The sequence below is a fragment of the Chrysochloris asiatica genome, unplaced genomic scaffold, assembly GCF_000296735.1.
Source record: "Chrysochloris asiatica unplaced genomic scaffold, ChrAsi1.0 scaffold00074, whole genome shotgun sequence".
Classification (NCBI taxonomy): Eukaryota; Metazoa; Chordata; class Mammalia; order Afrosoricida; family Chrysochloridae; genus Chrysochloris; species Chrysochloris asiatica.
In genome coordinates this window covers 13,000,823-13,015,461 of record NW_006408592.1, presented here as the reverse complement: position 1 = coordinate 13,015,461, position 14,639 = coordinate 13,000,823, and the positions used below count along the sequence as shown (strand labels likewise).

General features: G+C 42.9%; 1 protein-coding gene across 1 annotated transcript in view; it reads right to left on the bottom strand.

Moving 5' to 3' along the window:
• GAB2 (GRB2-associated binding protein 2) overlaps window positions 1-14,333 on the bottom strand; it is a 246,032-nt gene extending 231,699 nt beyond the window's left edge. Inside the window, exon 1 of the mRNA XM_006864985.1 lies at window positions 14,259-14,333. Within this exon, the coding sequence (XP_006865047.1) occupies window positions 14,259-14,333 (75 nt within the window). The remainder of the gene's footprint in view (window positions 1-14,258) is intronic.
• Between the last annotated feature and the right edge of the window lie 306 nt (window positions 14,334-14,639).

Sequence of the window (14,639 nt, the reverse complement as noted above, 5' to 3'; positions counted from 1 at the left end):
GGAGAACCGTAAACTATTTCAGGAGGTAATATGTTATAAAGAATTGAGGGTAATGAAAAAGGATGTTCAAGCTGCACTGAAGCACTGGGGGAAAACAAAGCTCCAGAAATCAATGAGATGTTTTCAACAGATACAACCTTGGAAGCTCCTACTCATCTAAGCTAAGAGATCTGGAAGATGGCTACTTGGTTAACCTACTGACAGAGATCCATATTTGTGCCCATTCCAAAAAAAGGTGATCCAACAGAATGCATAAATCGCTGAATGGGTATCTTTAATATCACAGGCAAGTAAAAAACCAGCTGCTGATGATAATTCAAAATGGTTGTAGCAGTAAACCAACAGGGAACTGATAGTAATTCAAGTAGGATTCAGAAGAGGACTTGGAATGAGTGCTTGGCTGAATGCAGAGAATATCAGAAAGATGTTTACTTGTATTTTATGGACTATGCAAAGGCATTTAACTATGTGTATCATAACAAAGTATGGATAACACTGAAAAGAATGGGATTTCCAGAACATTTAATGTGCTCATGTGGAACGTATACATAGTCCAACGGACAGTCATTCGAACAAAACAAGAGGATACTGTGTAGTTTTAAATCAGGAAAGGTGTGGATCAGGGTTGTGGCATTTCACCATACTTTATTCAGTCTGGGAGTCCTGGGGTGGTGCTGTGAGTTGATGTGATGGACTGCAAAGTCAGTCTGAACTGCAAGGTCAGTGGTTGAAGCTCACCAACTACTCCTCGGAAACCCTATACAGGGTCGCTATGGGTCAGAACTGACTTGATGGCACTTAACAACAACAGTTCAGTCTATATGCTAAGCAAATAATCTGAGAAGCTGCACTATATGAAGAATGCAGCATCAGGAATGAAGGAAGGTTCGTTAACAACCTGTGATATGCAAACGACACAGCCTTGTATGCTGAAAATGAAGACTTGAAGCACTTAGTGATGAAGATCAAATACAGCTTTTGACACGGATTATACTTCAACATGAAGAAAACAAAACCCCTCATAATTGGGTTAGTAAGTAACATCACAATAAGAAAAGAAAAGATTGAAGTTATTGAGAATTTCATTTTATTTGGATCCACAATCAGTGCCCATGGAAACAGCAGTCAGGAAATCAAAAGACTTATTGCAATGGACAAATCTACTGCAAAAGATCTCTTTAAAGAGTTAAAAAGCAAAGATGTCTCTTTGAAGACAAGGTATACCTGACACAAGCAATGGTATTTTCAACTGCATAAGGTGCATTACGAAGCTGAACACTGAATAAGGTAGACTGAAAGCAAATTGATGCCTTTGACTATGGTATTGGTGAAGAATATTAAATGTGCCAGAATAAGCAACAAATTTGTGTTGGAAGAAGTACAAACAAAACACTCCTTAGAAGTGAGGATGGCTGAAACTTTCTCTCACACACATTTGATTATTTTATAAGGAAGGATCAGTCTCTGAAAGATATCATGCTTGGTAAAGCAGAGGGTCCGTGAAAAAGAGGAAGAACCTCAGTGAGATAGAGTGACACAGTGGCTAAACAATGGGCCCAAACAAATCATTGTGAGGATGGCACAGGACCATGCAGTATTCCATTCTGTTGTATATATGGTTGTTATAAGTCAGAAATGACTCAATGGCATCTAACAACAACATATGAAAAGGCTTCAAAAAGTTCATGTAAACATTCCATTATATTAGAGGAAAAGATGAAGGTACTGGGAGACACAGAAAGGAATTTACAGAAAGGAGACACAGAAAGATTAAAGTGAATAGAGGTCAATGCAGTTAACTCTTGGTACATGGAAGGCACTGTACCAAGTTTATGATTTGTTGGATGCAAAACTGCTGATCTGCTCTATAAACCTTCCCTCAATTCACAATAAAAAGCTTTTTTAAAATAAATTCATTGTCATTCAATTCCAGTTTTCCATGAACTTTTTCAAACTTGCTCATCTATGGACGTGTCTAATACCAGTGCTTGGCACTGGGCTCCAAGAATACTATTTTTTTCATTCATTATAGAGAAGCCCATTTTATGGCACAATTTGGAGGGGAGGAAGGGTAACAGTCATAGAAAGTCTTTAAAACCCAAAGGCCCAGCCAGGTCCTTACACATCAATCAGGCTCTCACTGGCCATCAATACCTTACAGAGATGGTAAACAAGAAATGGAAGGAGGGAGGTAATTATTTCATAAAAGCCACACTTATTCCAAAATGTATGGTATAATGCTATACTTTACAAACAAGGTAAAATATTTGAATGAATAAATGAGTATGCTGTTGTTCTTTAGTGCCATCAAGTTGATTCCAACCCATAGCGATCCTGTATAGGGTTTCCAAGGAGTAGCTGGTGAGCTTCTGGTGGCGTAGTGGTTACGAATCGGGCTGTGAACCGCAAGGTCAGCAGTTCGAAACTACCAGCGGTTCCGCGGGAGAAAGATGAGGCGTTCTGCTCCCGTAAAGATTTACAGCCTCGGAAACCCTGTGCAGGGTCGCTATGAGTCGGAACCGACTCCACAGCACAGAACAACAACAACAGCTGGTGAGCTTGAACCACCGACCTTGCAGTTCAAACAACTTTGCAGTCTGACGCATTAGCCCACACCACCACACCAGGACTCCTGTCCTAGACATCATGAAATTCAACTCCTTGTGTTGATTGTATCACTAATCCAGTTCGGACAAGTCATACCAACTCTGGAATTCAGTTTCTTTCTTTCTTTTTAAAGGGGCGATAGTCATTAATGAGATAATCTCTCAGGTGCCTTCCATCACCATCATTCTTACTACATTTTGTGTCTTTTGATCCTGAGGTTGGAGTTCACCCTTAGTCCAATTCAGGACACTGAAGGTGAAGGCCAAGAACTGGAGTTGGATACTATTCTCAACACTCTTATCCAACACAGTATTGGAAGTTCTATCAAGTACAATAAAGCAAGAAAAAGAAAAGGCACACCCATTGGAAAGGAAAGAATAAAATTGGCTCTACTAGTATATGACCTAGTATGGCACTGTAGGATAAGTACTTGACCATACTGTCGGTTTGAACAGCAAGATCAGTCACCAGCCACTCCTGGGAAACCCTACACAGGGTTGCTATGAGTAGGACTCCACTCGGCCCTTAACAACAACAGCAACATTAGTATATGACATGATTGTCTATGTAGAAAATCTCAGAAAGTCTCCAAAACATTCCTCACAACTAGTGAGTTCAGCAAGATCAAAATATGTAACATTTTGTTGTTAAGTGTCGTCAAGTTGGTTCCATGACCCTGTCTAGGGTTTCTGAGGAGCAGCTGGCGAGTCTGAATCTCCGACACTGCGGCTCACATTGACCTAGCGGTCTAGTACATTATCTTGCAGTGTCACATCAGTACTCCAGAATATGTAATATAAACATACAAAGATCACTTGTGTTTCTATAAACTAAGGAATCCTGGTATGGCACTGTTGGATAACCACAAAGTCAGCAATTCAAGCCCACCAGCTGCTCCTTGGAAATGCTAATATAGGGTTGCAATGAGTTGGAACTAACAACAACATACAAGACTGATAAAGATGGAAATCAAGTAAGACTTAAATAAATGGAGAGACATACTGTGCTCATACATTACAAGACTCAACACTGTATCAATGTGCATAAGTTCCAAACTGATATACAGACAGGTACAATGCAATTCCTAACAAACTCTCAGCAATAAACCAACAAACAAACAATACTTTTTTTTGGCATACATAAGATTATTCTAAAAGTTATATGGAAAGGCAAGGAAGTAGAACCTTTAAAACAATGTTTTTAAAAAAATAATGTGAGAGGAATCAATCTACCTGATTTCAAGATATATAGCTACAGTTATCAAGAACATGTAGTACTGGGAGATGGAGATGGATAGACACATAGAAAATGGAACAAAACAAAGAATCTAGAAATAGCCCCTCACAAATAATCCAACTGACTTTTGACAAAGGTATAAAAGGAATTCCATGAAGAAATGATGGCCTTTTCTAATAATGGTGCTGGAGCAACTGGGCATACATAGAAAAAAACAAACAAAACAAAACTCAGTCTGAGTCTCACCCATATACAAATTAACTTAAAATGGATCCTGGACTTAAGTGAGATTTTGGAGAGCAATAGTCAACCGATTTTTTAAAAAACCACACGCTTTATGTAACACTATGTGGCACTGTGGGCTAATGCATCAGACTGCAAAGTTGTTTGAAGTGCAAGGTCAGTGGTTCAAGCTCACTACCTTCTCCTTGGAAACGCTATACATTATTGTTATGGGTCAGAATCAACTCTATAGCACTTAACAACATAAAACATTTAGGAAAAAACAAAACAACACCAACACAAGAGAAAAGTCTGTAGACCTAAGACTAGGCAAGAGTCCTGGTGTGGCACTGTAGGATAAGCACTGGACTACTAACCACAAGGTTGGCAGTTCAAACCCACAGCTGCTCCTTGGAAACACTACGCTGTTGTTGTTATGTGCCATAGAGTCAGTTCTGACTCACAGTGACCCTGTACAAGGTTTCCGAGGCTGTAAATCTTTACAGGAGCAGAAAGCCTCATTTTTCTCCCGCGGAACAGCTGGTAGTTTCGAACTGCTGACCTTGAGGTTAGCAGCCCGATTCGTAACCACTACGCCACCAGAAGCTCACCAGCTACTCCTTGGAAACCCTATACAGGATCGCTATGGGTTGGATAAACTTGATTTCATGCAAATGAAAAATTTTTGTCTTTAGGATGAAAAGACAAGCTAAAGATTGGAAGAAAATATTTGCAAACCACTACTGGTTACAAATCGGGCTGCAAACCGCAAGGTCAGCAGTTTGAAACTACCAGCTGCTCCAAGGGAGAAAGATGAGGCTTTCTGCTCCCGTAAAGATTTACAGCCTTGAAAACCCTGTACAGGGTCGCTTTGAGTCGGAACCGACTCCACAGAACACCACCACCACCAATCTGACAAAGGAGTCCTGGTGTGGCGCTGTGGGTTAATGCGCTAGACTACAAAGCCGTTTGAACTGTAAGATCGGCAGTTCAAGCTCACCAGCTGCTCCTCCGAAACCCTATTGCTAACAGTCTGAACCAACTCAACGGCATTTAACAAGAACAGTCTGACAAAAAGGAGCTCTGGTAGCGTAGTGGTTACGAATCGGGCTGCTAACCTCAAGGTCAGCAGTTCGAAACTACCAGCTGTTCCACAGGAGAAAGATGAGGCTTTCTGCTCCTGTAATGATTTACAGCCTCGGAAACCTTGTACAGGGTCGCTATGAGTCGGAACCGACTCCACAGCACATAACAACAACAACAATCTGACAAAGACTAGTATAAAGGAAATATAAAGAATGCTCAAAACCCAACAAAAAACAAACACTCATACAGAAAATGAACAGAAGAGTTGAAGAGACACTACTAAAAAAGCATATGTAGATGGAAGATATTCACATGCGAGATTTTTAACATGATTAAACCAAAAAATCAAACTCATTGCCATGATTTGTTATTGTTGTTGTTAAATGCCATCACGTCGATTCCGACCCATAGCAACCCTGCATAGGGTTTCCAAGGAGCAACTGGTGAGCTTTAACCATTAACCTTGCAGTTCAAATGGCTTTGCAGTCTGGCGCATTAACCCACAGTGCCAGCCATAAGGAAAATGCAAATTAAAACCAATAGGCAAATAGCTAAACTGTGGTACATCCATACCATGGAATACTTCTAGCAATAAAAAGGAATGAATTATTGATACACACAACAACCTGTATGAAGCCAGAGAATTATGCCAAATCAAAAAAGCAAATTTCAAAATGTTATAAATTGTATAAATCCATCTCTATAGCATTCTTGACATGCCATAAAGTATAAAAAGGGAGACTGTATCAGTAGTTGTCAGCGGCTGTGGACTAGGTGGGGACAGGATGATAGTGAATGTGTCTATGAAAGGACAATGTGAGAGATCTTTGTGGTAATGCAAATGGTTCCTTATTTGACTGTATCATTGTCAATATCCTGAGTCTGATGACTACTACCGTTTCACCAGATATTACCTTTAAGGGAGACTTGGTAAAGGATTCATAGAATCTCTCTGTATTTTTATAACTATACTGTTGTTGTTAAGTGCTGACAAGTCAGTTCTGACTCATAGTGACCCTTTATAGGGTTGCTGAGCGGGTGGTGGGTCTGAACCTCCGACTCTGCAGTTCAAACTGACCTTGCAGTGCAAACCGACCTTGCGGTTCAGCGCTTATCCTACAGCACCGCACCAGAATGTTATTGCTGTTGTTAGTGCTTCAAGTTGGTTCCGACTCTTAGCAACCCTATATGGTTTTCTAGGTGTGGCTGGTGAGTTTGAACCACTGACTTTGTAATTCAAACCGATCTTGAGTTCCAGTGATAAGTCTACAGTTCCATTAGGACTCTACACAAGAATAGGAGGCATCTAAAATTATCTCAATATAAAATGTTACATTAAAAAAAAAAAACAGTCTTTGAAACAAAGCTATGTGACTTTGGGCAAGTCACTTCTTTTTTCATAGGGCTAAAAAGATTACATTCATCAGTAAGTATTTTAAGTCTTCTTTACTTTCAGCAAGCAAAGTTGTATCATCTGCATATCACAGGTTATTAATGAGTCTTCCTCCAATCCCGATGGCACACTCTTCATATAACCCAGCTTCTCAAATTATTTGCTCAGTATTACAAACTGAATAAATAGGATGAAAAATACAACCCTGGCACACATCTTTCCTAACTTTAAACCACTCAGTGTTCCCTTGTTCTCTTCTAACACCTGCCTCTAGGTCTATGTACAGATACCTCATGAGTACAATTAAGTGTTCTGGAATACCTCATTCTCTGTGTTGTTGTCCATAGCTTGTCATGATCCACACAATCAAAATACTTTGCGTAGTCAAGAAAACACAGGTAAATATCCTTCTGGTATTCTCTGCTTTTAGCTAAGATCCATCTGACATCAGCAATGATATTCCCTCCTTCCACATTCTCATCTGAATCTGGCTTGACCCTTTGGCAGTTTCCTGTCAATATACTGTTGCAGTTGTTTTTGAATTATCTTTAGCAAAATTTTACTTGCATGCAATATTAATGATAGCGTTCCATGATTTCTGCATTCCATTGGGTCACCTCTCTTTGGAATGGGCACAAATATGGATCTCTTCCAATTGGCCAGGTACCTATCTTCCAAATTTTTTGGCACAGATGAGTGAGAGCCTCCAGTGCTGCGTCAATTTGTTGAAAGATTTCAATTTGCATTCCATCAACATCCAGAGTCTTCTCTTTGCCAATGCCTTCAGTGCACCTTGGATGTCTTCCTTCAGAATCATTGGTTCTTGATCATAAGCTACCTCTTGAAATTGTTTAATATCAACCACTTCTTTTGGTACAATGACTCTGTGTAACCCTTATACCACAGTCTTTGGTATGGGTTGCACCTCAATGTAAAGAAAACAAAAATCCTCACCAATGGGCCAATATATAACATCCATATAAACTGAGACAAGATTGAAGTTGTAGAAGACTTCAATTTGCTCAGATCAACCATCAACACTCATGGAAGCAGCAGTCAAGAAATCAAACGACATACTGCATTACGAAAATCTGCTGCACAAGACCTCTTTAAACTGTTCAAGAGCAAAGACAACAATTTGGGGACTATGGTGCATCTGATCCAAGTCAGGGTATTTTCAATAGGTTCATATGCATGTCAAAGTTGTACAACGGGTTTAGAAGATTGATACATTTGAGCTACGGTTTTGTAGGAGAATATTAAAACTACCATGGACTACCAAAAGAACAAACAAATCTGTTTTGGAAGAAGTACAGCCAGAATGCTCCTTAGAAGCCAGCATGGCCAGACTTTATCTCTCATACTTCAGACATATCATCAGGAGGGACCAATCCCTAGAGAAGGGCATCATGTTTGGTAAGTGGAGAGTCAACAAAAATGAGGAAGACCCTCAACTAAGTGAAATGGTACAGTGGCAGCAGCAATGGGCTCAAGTGTAGCAATGACTGTGAAGTTCATGCAGTGTTTGTGAGGCTGGGCAGTGTTTCGTTCTGTAGTGCATTAAGGAAGCTATGAGTAGGTAGATGACTTGAGGGCACCTAACAACAACAAAAGGATTACATTAGGCTATCAATGGGTTAAGCATCCTGTCTGGTGGACAATTAAGTGTCTAAGAGATGATCATTAAAATGATAATTACTCTTTAAGAGTGATGGCAAAGGGGACAGAAAAGTATATAGCAAAAGATATTTGGATGATAGCATGAATGGAGTGCTAAGATTATTATTGTTTTTAAGTTCTGAGGAGCAAATGGTGGGTTTGAACGGCCAACTTTGTGTTTAGCAGTCCAGTGCTTATCCTACCGCATACATCTGGATTCCTGGTGTAACACTGCTGTTGTTGCTACTAAGTGCCAACAAGTCAGTTCTGAGTTCTGACTCACTGTGACCCTATACAGGGTTCCCGCAGAATGGCTGGTGGGTTTGAACTGCTGACCTTGTAGTTAGCAGTGCAGTGTTATCCTAGAGCACCATACCAGATGTGTGGATAATGAGTGATGGGGTCAAAGATAATTCTCAATTATCTCACTCAAACAAATGAGTCGTTAGTGATACTATTTACTAAGCAGATGTGGAGTGAAGAGGAGAAAAATGACAGGGGTTTAGTTATATTGAGTATTTTGTTGATAGTGAGGCATCCAAGTAGAGAAGCCTAGTTAACAATTAGTTATGTATGTTGGGAATGTAAATTTAATTTGACAGCAAACAATGAGCAAAGGGTGAGTAAAGGCAGGAGCATGAATGAGATCACCTAGAGCAGACAAGAAAAGCCACAACCCCCATGGTGATAAAGGAACGTCAACCTTTAGGGGCTGGGTAAAGGAGGCTGGTCTAGCAAGGGGGACTCAGGATGGCCAGAAAATGAGGAAAACCAGGCACACAGGGTGCAACTCAAAAGAAAGAATAAGGGACCAACTGTGACAAAGCAGTGAGAAGTCAATTCAGTAGAGGGAGAAAAAAATCATCCTTGGAAGTCAGTGGTTTTGGTGTCGTTCAAAGCTTTTTGAGAACAGCTTTTGTGACAAGACAAAGGGTTTCATATTCAAACAGACTAAGAAGTGAATAGAAAGAAGTTGGTTGGAATGGAGACAGTAGTATAAACAACCATCAACAACTTGACCCTGAAGAAAAGGAGAAAGCTCAATGAGTAGGAGGGTATGGGATATGAAAGGATAACCCTTAGGAATTGGAAAGGAATTGACAGGGGAAGACGCTGGTTGGTGATGCCTGTTAGAAAGGGTGAGACTTACCAGAGTAGATAGGAGAGGACATGAGCCAAAGAACAGGTAGTAGAACTAACTAAGGGCACCTCATTACTTTTAAGAAGGCAGAAGGAGGAAAGGAAACATGGAGATACAGGTACATTTAAGAAATTTCTTGGCAGTGTGTGCAGATAGCTCTCGAAGGAGAAGGGAAGGTCATCTTCTAAGGCTGAAGGGCTGGCTTATTTTTTATTCGCAGGACCTAGCCCAGTGCCTGGTGTGGCGCTGTGGGTATTAATGCACTGGAATGCAAAACTGGTTTGAACAACAAGTCTGGCGGTTCAAGCTAACCAGCTGCTCCTCAGAAACCCTATACAGGGTCGCTATGGCTCAGAGCCAACTAGATGGCACTTAACAATAACAGCAACAGTCTGTTGCCTGGGGCACAAATATCTAATAAATGCACTTCTTTAATGTATAAAAATAAACAATGATAATTTCCTTAATGCAGTTGTTCATTAGACTCATTGTACAACTTTCTTTCAATTTGCCACTAGGGGGCAGTGCTTGCATCAATCTTTCCCCCCAAATCCTTTAACCCAGTAAAATTAATAGAAAATGATAGTGCATACTATGTCATGAAATAATTTTTCATGAAAATTCTATTTCAAAACACATGAATGCATGAATGTATTGATATGGACTTCATTGTGGTACAGTCAACACACTGGGCTGCTGCTAACTAAAAGGTTACAAGTTCAAGTTCACTCTGACAAACCTCAGAAGAAAGGCCTACCTATTTCCAAATAATCAGTTATTGAAAATGTTATGGAGCACAGTTCTACTCTGACACACGTGGAGTTGCTGTGAATTGGGAATGACTTGATGGCAAATGGTTTTATATGCAAATACAAATACATAAATGCTTACATACTGGGAGGGGTGCCGGAGGGAGGAGGGAGTGCTGACTGGTCTATTAGTACCCAAGGATAGGAGGAGGGTTGTTATGTTTCTATCAACCTTCCACTGCTACAATCTCAGGAGGTCGCAGGGGGCAAGGCTCACCATTTTACAGAGGTCAGTTGTTGCAATTCCTCCAGGGCACAGAAAATACTGGACAGACCTTTTATACTTTCAGATGGTTAATAAGACAGAAAATGCTGAGAGGGGAGGACATCCCTAATCCCTAATAATACATGCCACCATTTTTTCCAAGTTATTTTTTTCTCTTACCCTTAGTATTTACTCCAAATTAAACCAGAAAAGGTTTTTAAAGTTTTAAATAGTGGCGATCCATTTCCTGAGTCCTGGTGTAGGGCTGTAGGATCAGCCCTAGACTGTTAATCACAAGGTCGACAGTTCAAACCCACCAGCCGCTCCTTGGAAACCTGATACAGGGTCACTATGAGTCAGAATTGACTCCGTAGCACTAAATAACAATAATCCATTTCCTAGACTGCTATCTTAGATGTGTGATACACTTCCCCTTAAATACATGACACATTCTAATAAAGCAGTGTCTACAAGCTACAGTGCCACATCACTATTATATAAATCCCAAGAACCTGCTATTTGGGGAGTATACGTGTGGTGGTTCGAACCCACCCACTAAAAACATATAAGAAAGACCTAGCTATCTGCTCCTATAAAGACTGTAGCCAAAATCACCTTGTATAATAAATCTACTCTATAACACATGGGGAATCCTGGTGTGGCGCTGTAGCTTAATGAGCTGGACTGTAATGTCAGCTTGAACCACAAGGTTGGAGGTTCAAGCTCACCAGGTGCTCCTTGGAAACCCTACACAGGGTTGCTATGGGTCGGAACTGACTCGATGGCACTTAACGACACCAACAAAAAATAACACATGAGGTTACCATGAGTTGGAATTGACTCTAAAGTAATGGGTTTACGATTCTGCTGTTGTTATTATTTTTATTTTTAGTTTAGCAATGAGGCTGAGAAATAATTCTTTTCAAGTTTGTTCTAATGAACTTGGACCTATCATCCACAAGCGGGAATGGATAGAGTTACAACTTAAAACCTCCCCCAAACCCAAACTGCTGTCAAACTGAGTTTGATCCCAGAGACCCTATAGAGCAGATTAGTTCTGTGTCACAGGGTTTCCAAGGCTGTAAATTTTTATAGAAGCAGACTGCTTAATCTTTCTCACATGGAGTGGCTAGTGGGAGTGGACTCCAACAGCTGACCTTTTGGTTAGCAGAATAGTGTTTTAAAGTGTGCCACCAGGGCTCCTTTCCTAACTTTATAACAGGATGCAGAAATTCTCAACACCAAAGAAAAGGAGATGTAAAGGCAACATTTACGGTTACACAGAATGAACTTCCACAGAGGTGAAAGCCTCCCAGTCACACCAAAGGAAAGCATCACATCCTAGCCTAAGAAAACCTATTGCTGGTTTGGTCAGTGGTCTAACGGGTGGCTGCAAGGAAGATGAGAAATAGACGAAGATCATTACATGACTTTTGGGTGTAATTTATTAAAATGTGTGAAAAAGGTCAAGGCCAAAACCTCCAAATTTGGCTATTTCAAACTAAATTTTGCTCAACAAAAATACCCAAGAAATGGGTCATAGGGAGTCTGGGTAATAGATATAGAGTTCAAGTAGTCACCAGTCAAAGGCAGATATAGTGTTATATTGTTTGCAAAATGTTTCAAAAATAAATTTTCAAGGTTCTTTAGGATAGCATTCTAACTGACAATTAAGGGTTGCCTTTTTATTGGACACACTATTCTATTAGTTGGTACAAAACCACTTTTCTGGATAACTTTGAGAGCTCTAAAGGAGTCCTGGTAACATAGTAGTTACAAATTGGGCTGCAAACCTTAAGGTCAGCAGTTCGAAACTACCAGCTGTTCCATGGGAGAAAATGAGGTTTTCTGCTCCTGTAAAGATTTACAGCCTCGGAAACCCTGTACAGGGTCGCTATGAGTCAAAAGCGACTCCACGACACATCACCACCACCACCAATGGAGCCACAGATTAAAAAATATATATTTATAGGAGTGTTAATTACAAATTTCTCATCATCAACCCTAACATAAAACTCCACTTTATTGGTGAATTAATCAAATTCTGATGTGGGGGGAAAAGTTTCTTTCTTAGTAATGTTACATGGGCATTACTGATGCTACCCAGACACCCCCCCTGAAGATGAGTTTTAAATCTGAGATGAACACTTCTGTTCTGAATTCCTACTGTATTTTAAGTCTATGTCCACTTTCAAAAGCCATGTGAGTCTTTAGATTTTCCCCCGCAAATGATCTAAGAGCCTGATTTCATTTTTTTTTCTCTCTGTCTCTCTCTGTCTCTGTCTCTCTCTCTCTCTCTCTCACACACACACACACACACACACTCTTGCACTCCCCAACAACACTTCCTTTGAAAAACAGAATGTCACTTCCTCAGTCCAGAGGCCAAAAGTCCCTTGGTTCTGATCTGGGGAGCCAAGACAGGAAACTCTGGCAAGCTTCTGCCTCTCCCCCCATGGACAGCCACTGGTGCAGCTGACAGAGGGCAGGGTCTATTCAGAGCTCCCTTGATGCACTGCAGCTGGAAGGCAACTGCTCTCTTTCAGCCTGTGGGAGCGATCCCAGGGAGTCAAGCACCAGAAATCATCACAGTCTAACAAGGGCATTTCATAAGAAGTGAAGAGGGAGAAAAGGGGAGACCTTTAGTGACCTTCCTTCCTCACTGCTGAGATTACCCCAGAGCCCGTTTCAGACAAATCTTTGTAACTGGCATCGTCCAGTACTTTGATCTCAACAGGCACATCTATCTTCTAGTGAGGAAAACAAAACAAAACAAAACAAAAAAACAAAACAAAAAAACCCAAGAACTCCGCGCTGCTCAGCACCTGACTGTACCACCTTCTCCTTGATGTTGCCAGTTTCACACTTAAAGGAGAGTGGCTGTCCCAGCAATTTCAGTAAACAATGTCGGTTAGCTCCACCTGGCAACTGAGATCCTTGATCTCTCCTGACCTCAGATACCAAGGGCTGCAAACACAAAACTTGGGCCTGTTAGAAGAGAACAAACTGCAGTGTCACTGGGGGGGGGGGGGGGGGGGGGGGGGGGAATGTATGTGAGAACGACAGAATAAAGAGAAACAAGGGGGAGGTCACAAACGAGACACTTAATACAGGGGTTGCACATGTAGCTGACGCTACCCTGATGCCTACCGAGGCTGTGGACTAGAAACAAGTAAGCGGCTACCCAAGAAGGGTGGGCAGGGAAAGGGAAAGGAGACAGGGTGTGAGGCACCCAGCCTTTTGTGGGGGCTGACCACGCGGGACCCAGCCTACGCCCACTCCCCAACCCACATGAAGAAGCCGTTCAGGGTTACTACACTTCCACAGAATCAAGGCTCTGAGTCTCCAAAACCAATCAATACCCAGTGCCATCGAGTCGAATTCCGACCACAACGACCCTATAGGACAGAGTAGAACTGCCTCGTAGGGTTTCGTGACTGTAATTTTACGGAAGCCGACTGCCGCATTTTTCACCGAGTGGATGGTGAGTTCGAACCGCCTCCCTTTAGTGCCTTCCAATGAGATGCTTAATCACCGCGCCACCAGAGCGCCTCACAAACAATCAATACAAACTTCAATACTCTCGGCAGTTCACAGGAGGCTGGCTGGGGAGGTGCCGCCGACGCGCCCACCCTGCGAAGAAGGAGCGGTCAGCCTCAACCTGCTGCCCCGCCCGCCCCGCCCGCCCCGCCCCTCGGAGGCGCACCTGTGACAGGTGTGCAGGTGCCCCACACACCCCCGCGGGCGCGGGGCGCGCCGGCCGCTTCTCAGTCCCTGAAAGGCCCGGGGCCCGCCCATCGTCCGCGCAGCCCCTCCGAGAGCCCCCAGCTCCTTCACAGGCCGCCGGGCGCCCCCAGCCCGCGCCCTCAGCGGCCGCACCCGCCCGCCGCCCTCACTCACATAGCGTCTTAACTTCTTCTCGGGGGGCGATTTCCTCAGCCAGCCGGTGCACACCACGTCGCCTCCGCCGCTCATGCTGCCGGCCGACTGGAGCCCGGGGCCGGGTCGGGCGGACAAGGGCGCGAGTGCGGGCCGCAGGGTCAGCGGGCTGGCGGTGCGCAGCTCGCCGGGGAGGGGAGGGGCCGGGGCAGCCCGCGGCCACGGAGCTAGGACGAGGCGGCGCGGCGCGAACCCGAATACCTCGCGCGCTCCCGCTCTCACGCGCGCCCGTGCCCAGCGCACTCCGGGCCCGGCCGCGGAGGGGGCGCCACAGCAGGAAGCGGCCGGCGCGCGCTCGCCACGCCCACAGCCCGCCGCGCCCCCCAGCGGGCCGCCTTCAAA